This window comes from Cinclus cinclus, chromosome 6 (genome assembly GCF_963662255.1).
Source record: "Cinclus cinclus chromosome 6, bCinCin1.1, whole genome shotgun sequence".
NCBI classification, from domain to species: Eukaryota; Metazoa; Chordata; class Aves; order Passeriformes; family Cinclidae; genus Cinclus; species Cinclus cinclus.
Genome location: NC_085051.1, coordinates 3,275,354 through 3,294,074, shown reverse-complemented (window position 1 = coordinate 3,294,074; position 18,721 = coordinate 3,275,354). Strand labels below are relative to the sequence as shown.

Below are 18,721 nucleotides of genomic sequence, written 5' to 3'. Positions count from 1 at the left end.
AAATAATATCACATCCGATATGAAAGATACAAAAATATTTTCATAAAACAAAGAAATCGCAGTGGAACAGGACCACGATGTTCCTTTTCATAGCCAGCAGCCTCACATCAGTAAAATGCAATCATCCTACAATATCAACTGTATCAGCTCTCCAGAAGAGAAAATAAACCAGTATGCAATTAGATGCAATTTCCCAAGATTGGCAAAACTCAATTTCCTTCAGCTCCTTGTGTTCATAGAAAAGATGGAGCTCAGGTAATGTCAAATGCATGAAGATGACTGCTGTTGAGTAAATCCATTTATCATTCAAAGATCTGACCGAGCAGCCCAAAGCTTTCATTGCTTAGAGGCATTTTATATATGCATAGTACAAATAAATCTGCCCATGAGCTGTGCTGTACACGTTATTCTGCACAATAATGTCTGTAGAGCAAAGACTACTGAGTGTCTTTGGATTAGAACTGGGGTATGAAACCTTGTTGTCTGCAACATTCTCAACAACAGTAATAAAACAAAAAGTGAATCCAAATGAAAATGAAAATTAATCTAAAGGGGACAGGTTTAAAGAGAGTTGCACTGCACTCCAAAAATAAATCTCTATTTTTTTGCTTATATTAAATCAAGAGGAACATTCAGTGATCACACAAATACCCCTCCTGTATTCTAGGCAGGGCTGTTCCAAGTCCTGAGCAAATTTGTTCAGAACTGGCTCAAACACCACAGCACTGTGCCATGTCCTGCTCGAGCTGTGTCACATTAACATACCCATTGTAACTTCTGCAATACTTTTTCCCAAATACAAAGGTTACTTGAATATAACCCAAAATTCAAGTCAGTGGCAGGAACAGAAATGGGGCCAAACTCCAAAACAAGAATCCTACACATCTCTGCTTCTGACTTTTCAAGATCAGCTTCTGCAAAATACTGCAGATTTTCATGTCTCCATAAACAGGGATCTTGATCCTGCAAAACGTGATGCCCTGCTTGATGCCTGTGCATATGCAATATAATTTATGCAGTTAAATATTTTTTTAGATTTCTCTTTTTTTAGCATGGAAAGCCTGTACAGAGTGAGGATGGCAACATCATTTTGAACATTTCTGACCTAAGTATTTATCTGGGCAATAACATCTAGCTAAAAGAAAGATCATGATCCACCTCAAGTGGTTTCAGGCAAGACCACTACCAGCAGAAGAAGAGTGATGCCTGAACTTTCAGAAAGAAAAAAGTACAGCCCCTCCATAATCTGAAACATTGTGGGTAATTTCAGAAACAAAGTAATTCCTGTCGAGCTCTCCTTAATCCTGGGATTTAAAAGCATTTTTCCCAAGCCTGTGAAACTCATTATCAATGTGAAAAACTATAGTTGCTGCTACTCACTGTATCATCTTAGGAAATCATTCCCCAGCATTTCTCCTTGCCCAGTGCATGAGCAGACAGCTCACAGACCTGGAGCAAGGCAAGAGTACGCTGCTCTTTTGAGCTGAACAGTCGCTTCTGCTGAGCTCCAAATGGCATCCCTGAGCAGCTTTTCCCATTCTCTGGAAGTAGAGATTCTCTGCTGCAGCCCTTCCTTCTCCCAAGGACTTTGTACCACTGACATACAAACCACTACAGCCCTGCCTTCAAAGCAGGCACTCACAGGACTTAAGATACTTCGTTTTTTAAAAAACAAACAAACAAACAAACAAACAAAAAACCCACCTCCAAATGGGGAAAAAAATCTTTTAATGCTTTACAAGGGAAATGCCACTCCTTAGAGAGAGGAAGGTTCAAGATACAACAGTTTGAAGGCTGGAGAGGATGTAATTATGAATCCACCTTTGGAGGCAGCAGTCAACCTCTCTAATTAACATAACATTCTTACCAGCAGTTACTGAAAATAACAACAAAACCTCTTAACTTTGCTCACTGAATTTGTGAAGTTTTCTGTCATTTGGATTCAGTTCCTGAATCTGCTTGGACTCATTAACACCAGAGAGCCACAAAAAACTAAGTGCTCATCACAGAAAAAGGGTCCAGAGAATGCTCACAGCACAGCATCAAACACCAGGTGTTCAGAAAAAAAAATAAGTTGAAGGAAGGCATTGCAATATATAGATTGCATTTTCCATTTAAGGCCTTTATTCTGCACAGCTTGGGATAGGTATGGTTCTTCACCTTCATATTTTCATTGCTTATGATCGCTCCTTTCTGGGATTGCCAGTGGACTATACAGGTGATGAGGGTGGTTGAGACCTCTGTGAAGAAGCAAGTCCTTGGAAAGAGATGGAGCTGTGCTTTGTGATGCTCAGAACCTAAACCTTGGTGTGAACTGACAGGTGCTCTGGAATTTTCCACCATGTTTCAGTCTGCAGACATGGATGGTCCCATGAAAACAGCTTGGACATTCTACTTCTCAAATATGTGCAGTCTCCCATCGGTGTGCACAAATATTGGCAAAAAACGCTCTGGCTTTCTTTGAAACAATGATATTCCAGATCCAATCACTATTTTAACAACAAATTCTACTTTCAGAACTCCAGCACAAGCCACATAGCTCACCTCCCACCTTTGGCAAAGAGATCAAATGGAAGGCATCACTCCAGCATTTTTTTCATTAATTTAGTTCACGTCAGGCTAATCTTTAGACATCTTCTCAAATATTTCAACCATTATAAAATGATGGTACAGAGCTCAGATACTTCATAATACATACAAGACACAAAAATTTAGACAGGTAGTCATTTGCTACGACTCTGTTTACTTAATACCAACATCTGCTCCAGTTCCAATAATGACACTGCTGCAAGAACAGCAAAGAAAACCCCTAATCATCTCAATGAAAAGATTAAGAAATACTACACATCATGCTTCAGCACCTTTCTGGAGGTCAGTCCAAATCAGAGCAGCATTAGTTGCTTCCCAGCTTCCCAGTACCTTCTTTGGACATCCAGCAGCTGAAAAATAGCCTTGCTTTTGAAAATCCATGAAAACATTCTGGCCTATCAGAAAAAGGAAGCTGTCTAAAAAACACCTAGTGATAACACTGCTTAGGAGAAATAATCACAGATGTGTTGGCAGCAGTTAAACACTGAAGAAACAAGAATCATCAACTATGGATGATTTGGGAACAAAGAACAAGAGTAGCAAAAAGCTTAGCAATGGGTCAGTACTTAAGGCTCTGAAAAATGTACATTTTCAATTTTGGGTGGAACAACACAAACCTTGAGGTACAACTGCATCTTAGAAGAGCAGACCCAGACCTGCTGGCTGCAGTGACCAGCAAATGCAAGGATTTTGCTGAGGTCCAAATTGGCTGGAATGGTCCCCCCCAAGCCTCACCTGCTGCCCCCACAGCCCTGCCTGTGGGTCCAGGAGCCCCACGGAGTCCTCCTCGTGCTCTAGGACCGTGATGAGGTCCCAGCCCTGGTGCCTGCATGGTCGTGCTCAGCTCCTGCCTTTCCCAGCCCCTGGGAAAGGAGCCAGCCCTTGCTGGCTGCTCCCAAACACATTTCTTTCACCACCTCAAATTGCCATTCCTGTTATGTATTAGCCAGGCATCAGAACCTTTTAAAGCATGGAACAGAGGTCAAAAGTATTAGGAACATTTCTTTGGGCAATCCAATAATGTAAGATGCCTGACTAATTAGGTGAACCTGTTAAATCACATCTGTTGTTTCATGTGGCAGTGCAACTGAGACTGTGCTTGAAAACCTTGTGGGTTTTCTGCTTGCTTCTATTAGGTATAATTCAAAACTACAGAAAATCACAGAAATATGATTTGTTCTCTCCTCTCAAAAGCAACAAATCAGTCAAACCTTCAGAAATTTTCAGAAATAGGTAGCGATCCAAATGTCGTTACTACTGGGTGCCCAAAAAGGAGAAAATCTTAAAAGCTTTTTACTGCATAAATTCAAAAGTAAATCTCTTTACAACCACTCCATTTCACTTAGGAATTGAGTTGTCCAGTATCACTAATCAATTCTGGAAATAATTTCTTGTAAAATTGAACAAAGAGCAGGAAATTAGTACAGTTTCTCTTTTCTAGTCTTCTCACATTTTCTACATATTTCAAAGACATAAAAATGCTAATCCTCCATTAAACTCTGAGTAGCACAAGATATTTTACTAGCCAGAGAAAACAGTTTTATCTTCTAGCCTATGGAATCATCCTTTCAGTTATTAGAGGAGATGTTCACAAGTAAAATGGCACCAAAATAACAATTTCTTCTTGCAGATTCTCAGAAGCATTAAATCTTGTTCCTTTCATTTACTCAGATCCTTGTAACATTTTTTTCCTTAGTTTTGAGATCTATGAGTCCCAAATAAATAACATTGCTTATAAATAGCTAACAGAAATAAATATATACAGAAATAAATGCTGGAGTAGAAATTGCTGTACAATTCCTCTGTTGCACTCTCTGCAGTAGGATAGATTCTTGCTACAGTAACATTTATCTGAGCTTGTCATCTGGCACTTAATAAAATACCTTGAATACATAGAATAAAATGATGCCTTTTAAACATTGACTTAGAAATATTTTCTATTTCTTCCCTGTGGTGAAACCATATGTGTCTTTGGTATGTGTGTCTGCAGCTAATATTTTAGAAAGACTTTACAAAAAATATTATTCCTTAGCTTCTTAACCTGAAGATTTGCAAGATTTCTGTTTCAAAATAACGCCTTGCCATTTTGAATGCAAAGAGGGATCATCTTCCTTCATGCTTGAGACCTGAAAAATAGTCAATGCCTTAAATTCCTGAGGAATTCAGGGCAAATTGAGGGCATCTTTAAAGCACAAACCCAGTAACGAAACAGAAGGTATTTAACCTGAAATACAGAGCCTGTGGAATGTGTAACTTGTAATACAAATATACTTTTTGGGTAGAAAAACAGGAGATACCTTTCATCAGAATCAAGAGCCCTCTGCAGCTTTCTGCATTCAGGCTTTCTGTGCTATTCAGGCTCCACTGTGCAAGGAGAAACTGTCACTGAATGACACCCTGAATTCATTACACAGCTGTGCCAGCAGGGAGACAACAGCAGGCAGAAATTGAAGTTCATTCATACAGCGGATGATCCACAGCAAGGACAGATATCACAGGCTCTGACTGAAAACCAAACCTCCACTGATCTCAGTGGAACAGCAGCAGGGTTGAATCCACAGCGCAGGGCAACACCCCAGTGTACCCAGCAGCATCCTTCAACTGCACAAGGCAGAGCAAAAAAAAGAGAATGCAGTCTCCCCATGCATGTGATTGGATTCCTTTCCAAAGCATATCATGGGGTGCTGCTCCCCTTGCAATGAGGAGAAACACATAGTGAAGCATCCTGGAGCATCCCTCCTCTACAGCAAAATTCTGCATCAAAATCATACCTACATAAATAACAAGTGAGAAGGAGTGATACTGAGCATGTCTCAGCTGATTTTCTGAATGAAAACTACCATTCATGTCCAGGATGATAGTTTCAGATTCAGTGTGCACTGCCCCACTGAAATGGCCTTTAAAATAAGTGCTAGGACTAAGTAATTAATAACAATAATGTTAAAAACAAAACAAAACAACAAATTAAACAAAAACAAAAAAAAATTAAAATGCCCAAACTTAGTTTGTTCTGACTTTGTTCAACCAGTGTGCCCCCAGTTTGCTTTTACTGGCAGCACCACAAATGCACAAATGAAGGAAATAAAAGAAGTTTTTACTTACCTACTTTCCCTCAATTAGTATATTTTATGAGCTTTTTACATGCAATATTTCTCCTCTTTCCTTTTTATGTACATATGTATTTACTTTCCAAAGGGCTTGTTGCAGAAAAAGGTCTCATGGCACATTATAATTTTACAGAAAAGGGTTAAAAATGAGAATTAATTCAACCATTTCAGTACATAATGCTTTAATGAGTTTTCCTTCAGAATGAATTTTGTCAGAATTCTGAACACACAGAAAGCATGGCAGCAAAATGTAGAGTATCTTGGTGTCAGGTACAAAACATTTACGCACTTTAACCCAGAATTCATCTGCCAATCACTTTGTCCACATTAGATGGTCTCTGTAGAAAGAAGGGATGTTCATTTTTACAAAAGTGCCAATTTTACTACACGTGTTTGTTTCAAATGGAGGTGCAAAAATATGATAAATCTCTCAACTAGGTCTTATTCACTGCAAAATCTGAAGCATTTGATCATACAGTTATAGCAAGAGGAAAGTATATACCCTGCCCCATCTACAGAAGTTATTCTGTTATTTAGATTATTTAATGATAGAAAAGATATGTAACTTTTATGCTGGATACTACAGTTGGGGAGTTTTAAATATTTGTTTTTATTTCTCACTCTCTCATTTCAATTAATTAAAATTTTTAAAACATTTACTTATGCATTTATAACTTGGTGCAATTACAATAAAAAGTAATAAAGAACCAGTAAAAAACAGAGGACGTCAGTGACACAATGGGTAGATTATATTTAATACTAGGATTATCTATAAAGTTTAATGATTATGCTAAAAAATTAATTGGTATTCAGAATCAGTTTTATGCATCCAGGATGGCCAGAAAGACACATTTCATTTTTCAGTTCTGTGTGAGAAAGACTTTTCAGGAACTAGCTATAAATGGAATAGATTTTCTGATATTTTGCTGGTTTTCTATGGCACATTTATCCTACACTTATGCAAACATGAAGTACCTCATGTTCTTGTCAAATGACTCTCAGCACCTGAAAGCAAACTTGACAGGAATCTTCCATGTCAGGAGTTACACTCTAAGATCCTTTATTCAAGGTTATGGCCTGATCCCAAATGCTTTCTACACCAGCATTATGGAAAATCATTTTCACATTCCAAAGCTATTTGAAAAGCTTTACAGACTGAAAACACACTCAAATCCCAAATTTTATGACCACAAGAATGCTTAATAGTATCCCCAAAGACCAAGGACACTATTGTCATGAATTAGATGTAATCATGATCACAGTGGGGCTTTTTACCCCCTGGATCTCCCAAATTTATTCTGCATTACATGGACACCACAGAGGTGGATTCTACACATGAAAACCTATGTAAGCAGAAGAATTCTCCTTCAAATGCAAACAAATTATATTTTCCATCAAACGGAATTAGCCTCTTGCGGAATCATTCTAGAAAGCTTAACTTTCTAACACTAAAACCCTTCGCTCTGATTGAGTTACACAACACTTCTTTTGGTATGAAGTTCAGCATCCAGGCTGATGTTTTCAATGAACCAGTGTAACATGAGAAGTGTAATAAAGAAAAAAAAATTATGGATCTCTGAAGTCAGCCATTAAATCCAACACTTCAGCTGGCAAAACTCTCTCCTTATGTGTCTGGCCTTGGCATTTAAGATTATTATAAAAATACTTAGGAAATTCTTTAAACAAATGCCAGCACGCTGTTAAGTATCAGACTATATTTGAAATCAGATTTGGTGCTGCTGTGTTTCCATGAATTCTAGTGGAACTCCTCCAAACTTTTTCACCACTGCAAGTGAACCTGAAATACCTTGTTTTGCATTATTTTTAGCTGAAATGTATGTCAATGTGAAATCATTTAAACTACATTAATAGAACTAAAATGGTACCCAGTGTAAATCCATTCAGATCAGTTACATCGGGAATGCATTTCACCACTATGATTTAAAATGTAAAATGCCCAAGTCACAATCAAATTATTTTTGTGAGAATTGTCAGTATCACTGGGGAAGGTCTGCAGCAGGAGCAGTAATTTGGAGCCATAACAGCTCAAGTAGAGGGTTTCTCTGAAGTAACTATTTCAACTGAAGTAACACTTGACACAAATTTCTATTTCTTGTAAAGCACTTGGGATCTTTGGGTTGTAGCATGTTAGCAGTAGGACTTTGGCACGTTAAAACTATGTTGTGACTGGACCAATAGATAGTCGAATAATCAAATTACAAACCCTAGTAGTGCTTCCATTCTGGGATGCACAATTCTTTCTGTGATTCAAAGAGCTCTAGCAAACGGGCAGCACAACCTAGCACTGAGCTCCGTAGCTCTGGTTCATCACGGCAAAGTGCAGAGGTTTGTGCTCTGCAGGTGGCTCCACCATTACCTGAGGACAGAGCTCCGCAGTGCGTAGGGCTGGTGTCGCTCTGCAGCTCCTGGGAGGCCCTACACTCAGCCCTTTTCCTTCTGACAGCAAGGTACTGCTCTGGAAACAGCACAGCCCAGACATTGCACGCTCGTTTTAAATTAGAAGGGAGCAGAGGAGCTGAGCAACAGGCTGGAGCACTCCCCTCGTGCTGAGCTCTGTGTCTGCAGTAAGAGTGTATATTAGAAGTGATTCCAAGAGTTTTCTTATTTCCTTTAGAGGTCTGAAATCCCACCTCTTATGAACCACCTCCCCTTTCAACCAGCCAGTACTGCAAACATGCACTGTACTACTTATTTCCTCAAAGCTCTTTATTTACCCAGGCAGTATTTCTTTCACTCCTAAGTCGTTGCCACGGTCCCAGGCACTAAATGGTCTCTGGTGTCAGACAGAACCAGTACCAAGCCATTCAGGAAGAGAACCCTCATGCCCTTTAGGCCATTAACTGCTATCTGTGAAAGAAATACTTCCAGTTACAGATTTTTACTGGCTCGTCCTCACTGCTGATATTGCCCCTGCAGAAAAAAGCATTTAGCATATGTAACTCAGGTGAGTTAGAGTGAAATGCAATATTAAATTTTGTCAAAGCCCATACAGAAAATTACTGAATCACTTCGTTCAAAACACAGTTGGAATTAACACCACCACAATAAAAAGGAGCTCTTTTTAATGCTTCACATCCAAAATATAGTGAAGCCTGTTCAATGTTTTTGAATTAGGAATCAGACACTTAAACACACATTTTGAAGCAGGGCTCAGCACAACGCAGTCTTTTGTGTGTGTCTTTTTTTTTTTTTTATTTTTCTGCAATGCAAAAGAAGACAAGCAGAGAAACTTTTCGAAGAGACTCACAGAAAAACCATGAAGGCAAAACCCAACCATTAAAGAGAAGCCTATGTCTGCAGCTCTGTTTGGTGCCACTGGATTCAGCAAACAAGACTTATCTGATGGATCATGTGTAATAAATATCACGGATGCCCAATTCAGAGTGCTTTTGTTGTTGCTGTAAGTCAGTCACTAGCAAGTTCTCCCCCCTGCAAAAACCCTCCACTCAGCTTTAAATGAATATTGCAAACTACTGTAATTCTGTGGTGTTGGTAAGTCCTTTTTTCTTCCATAACAGCCTGTCCAAGACCTTAAAGTGCTTATGCCAATTTGGTTCAAGTTTTATAATCTGGAATGTTCCACAGTGCCTCTTCAAAAACAGTTACAGTTTAATTGTGCCTTCCCTTGGTAATTGTCAGTCTGAAAAAAAACTTGTTCTGAATCTATTATTTATATTGAATGCAGCAATACCTTACTTATCTCATTCTGGACTCTGCAAGCTAAGTAATCTTTACCTACCTGAACCTCCTCAGAAGGGCAATGGGAGGTTTTGACACATAGCAAAACACAGCTGGCCTAAAAACTGGTGGAAAAAAAACCATGGAATGTTTTCACAAGGACTCCATGGGACCCAATATGTTCATTTTGAAGCCCAAAATGCCTATTTTAGATCTTAAATGTTGCTTCAAATATACATGGGTGAAAGCTGTGATCAAGGGAAAATGCAGCACCAATAATAGCACATTATTAAAAGTTAGCAGTCCTCAATTGTCAGTACTGTAACAACTGAGTATCTTATTACTTCTACCTTCTCCTCCCATACACCAAATTTCCTCAACACTGACAAAGTGCATGTACTAATCATAGATTCTGGATGCTAAATTAAGCAGAAAAAAAGATATAAATTGGGTTGGTACTTCTTGAGGGCATCAGTAGAAAACACCGATTTCAAATAAATTTGATTAGAAAATTTTACTTCACAATCCTTTTCCAGATCACAGATATTCATAATTAAAAAGACTATGGAATTAATGCAATGTTAGCTGTTTTGCCATCAGCATCACAGAGAAAGAAGAAACAATAAAATATGATGTAGAATTCACTCTTCCAATGATTGTCATTGAACTATTACATTAGTAAACATTCACAGTATGAAGTCTCTTTCAATATATCTCCAGCATATAAAGTAGTGCAAAAGAGCATTCCAGTCATTTTGCCTTTGCAGTCAGACCAGGTTTAACGATTCTCTTACTTCATCTCTTTCATTATTAGACAACAAATGCTGCAATGCCTCCAAAGAGAGTAATAAAAATAAACAATTTCTGGAGGGTCAACAGCCTTTTCAAAGTAAATTTCCAGTTAAAAACAAGCATTATAGATTTCAAGAAAAAAAAATTAGATCTTCTGTAGAATATCTTTTTACAATAAATTTACCATTTGGAAAACAATGACTATGGTATCCAATGATTTATGGTAGCTGCTATTAAAGCACTGATAAATAGATAAATGCCTACCAAACTTCATTGTTTCTTACATAGTAAATACCTCTGAATGCCAACTTTTACCACAGAGCTGTTATTAGTGATGTCGACAGTTCATGCACCCACTTTAAAACTGACTTGGTTTTAATAAAAGTTTTAGCCTCTTGTGCAAAACACTTGCATTCTAATAAAAATATAAAGTCTGAAAATGTATCAGATCTAGCAACCTTTTCCTCAAGTTGTACCACTTACTTGATATGTAATACATGTTTAGCAATGCTTTTTTGTTTGCATTTAACCACTAAATGGCATACTACTGTATGCTGCAGACTCTTGTTTGCATATTTCATTATTTTCACTGCACTCTTTAATGCATAAATATATTTGGAAACGCTCAAAATTACACATCAGTTTCCACAGAATTTGAATTTACACAGTTTTTCTTCTCTGACTCACTGCTATTCCCCGTGTCCTGACTTTTAGTCTCCTTTACACAAAGAGATTCTTTAACTCCTTCTTCCATCTCCAAATATTCTGATTTATCCTCTGTGGATGAAGATGATGAGCTTCTAAATTTCTTCAGTAAATTTGTTGGGAGGTAAGGGCAACTGACTGCATTTTGCATCATCTGTGTGTGTTCTTCATTCTCAGTTTCTCTATGGTAGAAATAGTTAAAATTGGAGACAATCACTGGCACTGGTAAAGCAATGGTTAACACTCCTGCAATGGCACACAGGGACCCCACTATTTTCCCACCCACAGTTATGGGTTTCATGTCCCCATAACCAACTGTAGTCATGGTCACTACAGCCCACCAAAAGGCATCTGGGATGCTTTGAAAATGGGTGGCAGGCTCGTCAGCTTCTGCGAAGTAAACAGCACTGGAAAACAAAATGACTCCGATAAAAAGGAAAAAGATGAGGAGGCCAAGTTCCCTCATGCTGGCCCTGAGTGTGTGACCCAGGATCTGCAAACCCTTGGAGTGCCTGGAGAGCTTGAAGATGCGAAACACCCTGACCAGACGGATGATCCTCAGGATGGCAAAAGACATGGCCTGCTGACTGCCCTGCTCCTGCGCCAGGTCCGTGCCCAAGGTGATGAAGTAAGGCAAGATGGACACAATGTCTATGATGTTCATGACGTTCTTGAAGAAGTGTGCTTTGCTGGGACACGCAAAGCAGCGCACTGTAAACTCAAAGGAGAACCAAATGATGCACACGGTCTCTACGATGAAAAAAGGGTCATTGAAGATGGTGTGCTCCCCAGCATCCAGGCGAAGAGACTGATTGGAAAGCCCCTTCCCTAAGCTCAAGGACATGACGAATTCTTTGTCATCTCTGAACTCTGGTAAAGTCTCCAGACAAAAGATGATGATGGAGATCAAGATGACCAAGACAGAGACAATGGCAATGCCTCTGGCTGGACTGGAGCTTTCTGGGTACTCAAACAGCAGCCAAACCTGCCTCTTAAACTCATTCTCCGGCAACACCTTTTCCTCTTCCTCTTTGACAAAACCTTCATCCTCCCTGAACTTGAGCATGGCCTCCTCCCCAAGCTGGTAGAACTTCACCTCCTCTGAGAAGATGTCAAAGGGGACGTTGACCGGCCTCTTCAGCCGACCCCCGCTTTGGTAGTAGTACAGGATGGCATCAAAGCTGGGTCGGTTCCTATCAAAGAAATACTCGTTCCTGAGAGGATCAAAGTATCTCCCCCGCTTGGCTGGATCCCCCAGCAGTGTCTCTGGGAACTGAGCTAGTGTCTTCAGCTGGGTCTCAAACCGCAGTCCCGACACGTTGATCACCACACGCTCACAGCACTCGTACTCACTGTAGCGGACAGAGCTGTAACCCCCAGGGCCTCCACCGTCATCAGGTGGCTGGTCCGAGTACGAAAACTCATCCTCCCCATAGTCATCGCTGTAGTAGAGCTTTCCTTCTTCCTCCTCGTCTTCATCCTCATCTTCATCCTCCTCTTCCTCCTCACTCAAGTCCTTCAGTATTCTCTCCTCAGAACCACTGAGTGGCAACAGCTCAGAGCAGGGGAAGGAGGCCCCACACTCCCTACTCCCCAAGTGGTGGCTCCTCTTTCTGCCTTTCTTCCTCCTCTTACCACTCCGGCGGTGGGGCAGGCTCCCGCCGTGCGAGGAGGACGCCCCGCGACTCTGCTCCTGATGGTAGTGGTGGTACGGACCCCCTCCTCCTGCCGCCCCACCTTCCACCGCCGCGGTGGCCGCTGCTACGGCCGCGGCCGCGGCCGCCCTGGACTGCGCCAGCCGCTCCCGCTCCCGGGCCCGCGCCTGGGCCGCGTATCCATAGGGCATGTGGGTGTTGCACCCGGAGCTGTCGGCGCTCACCATCGCAACCTCCATTTTGCAGCTGCCTTTTTTTCTTTTTTTTTTTTTTCTTTAGTTTGTTTTAGCCGCCTACTGTAATAAGGTTTTGTTCTATTTACGGTGTCACCTTAACTTTCACTGGAAAGTTCAAAGCCATTTGCATTTGGAGGACAGTCCCCTGGGCGTCGAGTATGGCAGCATGGTTGTAACACTGAGTCTGTATTTTAGAAAGCCACAGATCTGCATTTTCTTGTTCTCCGGGATGTTTGACACAAACTACTGTTTTGCTAATGAGAAAAGATGAAATTCTCAAAATGAACCAGAGAACAGCTGAGACCTTGTTCTTCCATCCACCAAGCCCCTTTATTTTCATTTATCTCCTGCAGCAATCACAGCTGTATCTGATCAGAATCCTGACTGCCTCCTGGGCTATAAAGGCTGCACTCCTCAGGAAAAAAAAAAAAATATGCAAACCAAAGGGTACCTGTTCTCCACAGATGGTTTTAGCTCATCATTGAAACCAAGTGCAAATAGTCTCTTTCCTAATTATTTGTTCCTGGTAATGATTTGGCCTAGCAAAACTTACTGTTTAATATCTTTACTTGGATAGTTGAAGTTAATTCCAGCCATCTTTTACTTCATTTACACAGTGAGGAGGTCTTTGCAAATCCTTTCTTCAGCCTGTCAACAATGTCTCAAACCTGGGAGCAGCACCCAGGGCATCAGCAGCAGTGGTAAGAGGAGGAGGAGGAGGAGGAGATGAAGACTGAGAAACTGGCTCTGAGGTCCCCATAGGACCTAAGGGAGTGGATGGGTCACCCTTTGGTTATGGTCATGCAGAAGAAGCACTTAACCTGAGGCACATGCACAAACACACAAAAATAAACAAAACAGAAAGGGAAAATATTGGATTGTTTTCCTAAAAGGTCACACCGATCAAACGAAACTGTGTCATCTATTACCATGGCATTCAAATCTTCTCCTGCCCACACTATTCACACTTCTACATTACACACACACCCACATCACATGCACAGAGATTTTGAACGACTCTGTGGGTAAGGATGTGGGTGTGTATGTCACATATATATAGACAGATACAAAATCCCCACCCATATAAGCACTTGCATCCATACACAAACATATGCATGCCTCTGAACCACCAACACACATAAACACTAATAAAAATACTGCAACACACAATGCATTCAGGTCTTTGAGCACATACATAAGAGATACACCTACATCTGTCCATATGAAACATTAAAGAATAAATGTTATCTACACGATGAGCTTTTGTATTTGCAGAGACACATCAGATGTGGGAATGTTACATTTTAATCTACAGCAGAATTGTGTTTCGATCACAGTGAACACCTCCCTGGATTTAATTTGGAAACAGGCACGTACAATGCTCAGCCAAGTGAAAATTCCGTGATATGTCAAGAAAACAACTGCAGGTGCACTGAAGCAACATCTACATGCAAGCATACACACAAAAATACACAGCCCCTCACACCCCCCTTTGAAACAGAAGCCTCATTTATAGCCACGTCTATTAACACACGAGAGAAGGTGAGCGCGATCTATTAAATGACGCTATTTTTAAAATCGTACCTACGTGTCATGCAGAAGAAGATCCCAAAAACGCTGCAATACTTACTGATCCTAGGCAGAGAAATAGCAGCGCTGTCCCCGCTAGCGTGAGGACCGGGTGACAGCAGTCCTGAGGAGGCTGTGCCGGCTGATCCACAGTCGCAGGTGGCTGCGGTCAGCGCGCACCACAGGTTGACGAGTTATTTCTGCCCCTTCTTGCCGGGGGCACTCGTCCCGCTCGCCTCGGCATCGGCCACAAGGCAACGAGCAAGGGTATCGTCCCCAGAGGGAAAATCGAAGGCGGTGTTCGTGTGCTTGTTGTGTGTGAGGCGGAACGAAGGGGCAGGCGCGATCCCCGGTCTCCCCAAGCCCGGCTCTCGCGGCAGATCGCTACAGCGGCGCTGGCTGATCCGTGCGCGGAGCCGGGCTCCGGCGGCGGCAGGACGGGGCCGGCTCCGTGCGGCGCCTGCCCCCGACACGGCCGGGGCTCAGCCGGCTCCCGCCCGCTCCATCCACTTGTTGTGCGGCTCGGGGGGGGACGCGGCCGAGGAGCCGCCGGCCGGGGCGCGGAGCGCGGAGCTCGGACGGGCGCCGCTGGCGGCCGAGGGAACCGGGATCCGGGATGCGGGAGCCGAGAGCCGGGCCAGCCGCGGCACCGCGCCCCGGGCGCTCCGAGCCGGCCCTGTTGCTCCGGAGCCGCCGCCCGCCGCTGCCGCCGCTCCCGGCCCGCCGCCGGCCCCTGGCGGCCGCCGCCCGCACTGCGCCGCGCTCGGCTCCGCTCGGCTCCGGCGGCTGCCCCCGCCTCGCTCCCCGCGTCCTGTTAACGCCCTAATTGTCGGAGACGATATTCCCGCGCTGGCTGACGCCCGGGCTGGCGGACGGAACCGAGCGATGCCGCCGGCACCGGCCTTTGCTCCCGTGGGGGTGCCCTTAAGGAAGAGAAACGCTTCGTTGAGGTCGCTCGGAGAATTCCAAACCCGAGCCCGGATCAAATTCCCCAGAAAAAGAGAACTGCCCGCACGTCCACGCCGCTGCCTCGCTCGGCCCCAAGCTCCCCAGCAGTACGAGCAAACATTCCCTCTGCTCGTGCCCGGCACGCCCAGGCTCCTGCAGCCATCTCGAAGATGAAGCCAAATTAACTTTCGCTCTTAATTCTGTGCCTAAACAGAAAGTAGGTCCTAGTGCATGACTGGAGGGTACCGTTGTGTATTTGGCAGAGTTAACGCCTCAAATCGCTGCAGCAAATTCACTCTTCCTGCTGCAACACCTGCAGGGTACAAACTGCCTGTTCCTTTTGCACCTAGAAAATCGAAGCTGTGGCACGTTCCGCTCTCTGTAAGGTATCGCCGTGAAAATGCAGCTTGGCCACATTTGACAGTACACCTCCAAGTCTAACATCTCAGTACAAACTGCAGGCACTCCTATTTCCCCTCACGGAGAAAGAAAAGACTGGTTTGAGAAGAAATCCAAGGTAGTGCTCACACCAGACGCTGCCTCAAGGTGTTTGCAGCTGGAGACGAATTCAACATGTGCAGCAAGTGCGTTGGGCATTTGTTTCATTGCCTAGGTCCTCCTCCGCAGGGAAACCAAGAGAGCCTGGTGACTATTTCCTTTTAGATCCCCAGCAGCACAGCCCACATTATCCATGTACTTGTGTGTCTCTCCTGCCTACATCAGTTAGTGCCTGTCCCCATAATCCCACTCATGTCAGGACATGACCTGTGACTATGTAGGGGAGTGTGGAGGATCAGCCAAATAAACATACTGAATGTCAGGCATCAAGACTTGCCAGCGGTACTGTGAAACATATAAATGGTACTTAGAGCTAACTGCTTTTTCAACAATCCATAGTCAATATGAAGTGAAAAGCATAGATAAATCACTAATGTCGTCCCAAATGCCATTGAAATATGAGGTCTTCTGTCAGCACAAAAGCAGTCCGAAATCTGGGTGCTCTTGGATACAGTTGAAACATTCCATAAATTAATTTCCAGCACCAAAACCCAGATTCTTCTGTAACCTGGCACAGGAACATACCAAGGTCATGGATCAAACTTCAACCATCACTTAAGCACAAGGACGTATATGAAGCCATAAAAATATCAGAATTATTGTAGATTAATTTACTGAATCGTTAGGAGCACCTAGAAGTACTCCTGCATCAGTAAAGTTTAATTCTAGGGGTATTTTCCAGAGTTCAGTCACTTCATTCTCTAACAAAGCTTATGTTGCTTTTTATCAGAAGGATTTGAACACCCTTTGATTTCTTTTTTGAGATGTTTCAAGGACTTGGGGGGAAAAGATAATGGCTTACTTAGCTTTTACTTCTCTTCAAAATTTCAGATGCGATGTCTTGTTATTATCTTGTGACTGTTAAAATGAAAAATTTGGTTGTCATCTGGGTAAAAAAGACAAGTAGAAACAGACCAAAAGCTTTGGTATTCTTTTTTGAGCACTCTTATTCTTTTTGTTTTTAATAGCTAAGGCATGTTATTGAGCAAAGATAAATAAACTGTGGTGTATGATTCTATGCACACATAACTGACAATGGGAGAAGCAGAATAGCTTTTTATGAATTTTAAAATCCATTCTAATGTAATAGGGATCACGTAACTACATGCAATTCAATCTAGCTCAGAGGTCTTACTTGATCCAATATTTAACTGATTTAAAAGCAAAAAACAAGCTTTAAGTATTTGCAGATGAATACTATGACTCATTTCATTCAGCTTTGTATTTTCATAGTATTCAAAGAGCAATTTTTATTTAAGTGTTATTATATTTCCTCTGTTCCGTCACACTGATAGGGGACAATATTTTTGGTAGAACAAAGAGAGAATATCTAAATTGTCTCTGATGGCAATGTAATGTTGTGTCATAGTAAAGGATCTCTAAGGTATGCTGTCACACAGATTTATCCTGTTTTACAGCCAGGTGACAAATATGCATTACTGCTTAGGTATGTATACAGTGCCAGAAAAAATGCACAACCGCTTGAGACACTTTCATGCAAAGGGAACGTGAGATTTACAGAGCTTCATTTATGTTTCTATGCCCAGTATTAATTTATGCTTTTCCCCAGTTGCTCCAATTCACACAGGCAGGGTCTGGCCTCAGTCAAACACTCAGTCCAACCTTCCTGCTGTCATCTGTGCAGTCAAGAAGATTGAGCCACAGCTCTGTACTTACTTCACTCCTACACCGTGAATTATTCTGTTTCCCTTTTAGCCTTCTCTTTTTTGCTCTTCTGCTCTTTCCTATGCTTGCTTCGCTATTATTTCTGTTAACCTCTCAAGGCAACACATCCAGCATCCTGTATGATCAGGGGCTCCATTCAAAATAAGCAAAATGTCGCAGCAGTGGGGACTTGGAATAATCCCGTGAAAAGACTGTGGTCACCGAGACATTTCAGATGAGCTGAAACTTCATTCAGAACTTGCACTTACCCCTCTTCTCAGTTGTTTACAGTGCTAAAGACCCTTACCAAAGTAGCAATGAATTGTTGCCTCCACAAATAAGTTTTCTCTCCCAGAGGTTGTATCACTTCAGGAAGTTCATATTTTATTCATATTCTACTAACTAGGGTCTGTAAGACTCCCCTGTAAAAGAACCTGGCTCAAGTACTCTTCTTTTGAGAATGACTGGCAGAATTTAATGAGACTCTTAGCAGACTGAAATACAGCCTATCCTCAGTCAGTTCTTCCACACAACCTGTGTGAATAGCACATCTGTTCATTAGTTGTGCTTCAACAGGGTAATCCAAGGAAGCTGATGCTCCAGAGAACAGCAGCCCTTTCATATTTTCTCAGGAAAGTACAAAACCACCATGGCAATTTACCACTCAGTTTAGTACGAATGGCAGTAAAAACTGATTGTATTTTTACTTGGAGAATGATTTCTTGTATCAGAGTATGGATTTACTCAGAAAACAGGATAAAAATACCACAGATGTTCTATTTTTAGACTTGAATATTTCTCCAGTCATTCTGAGCAGACAGGGACTCACATCAAGTCTATTCTGAAAAATGACAATTAAAAAAAAAAAAAAAAAGGTAGTCTGGGGAGAAAACTTCTAAATGAGGAACGTGAGAACGTGATTTCCAAGATACCCACAGCCACATCAATCATAATGCTGACATCCTTTTACTATCCAGTATAACAAGAGTTATTTATCATTCTTTTTTTTTTTTCTCCTAATAATTTGGTTTTAGTTGAAATGGAAGAACCTGGATCATGCACTGCGCCTCCTTACAGACATGCCAAGTAGTAGTGAGAAGGATGGATCTGCAGTCTGGAAACTGTTATTTTAATTAAATCATGAAGGAGATGAATTAGTTTCACAGAATTACTTAAATTACCGTGTCATTGGATTTGC

The 18,721-nt window shown here is 41.9% G+C and overlaps 1 protein-coding gene across 1 annotated transcript; it reads right to left on the bottom strand.

The window, feature by feature from the left end:
• Positions 1-10,818: 10,818 nt before the first annotated feature.
• On the bottom strand, positions 10,819-13,128 carry KCNA4 (potassium voltage-gated channel subfamily A member 4). Its single transcript, XM_062494701.1, has one exon. It carries the CDS (start codon positions 12,784-12,786, stop codon positions 10,819-10,821), a length of 1,968 nt encoding a protein of 655 aa, XP_062350685.1. The 5' UTR covers positions 12,787-13,128.
• Positions 13,129-18,721: the final 5,593 nt, after the last annotated feature.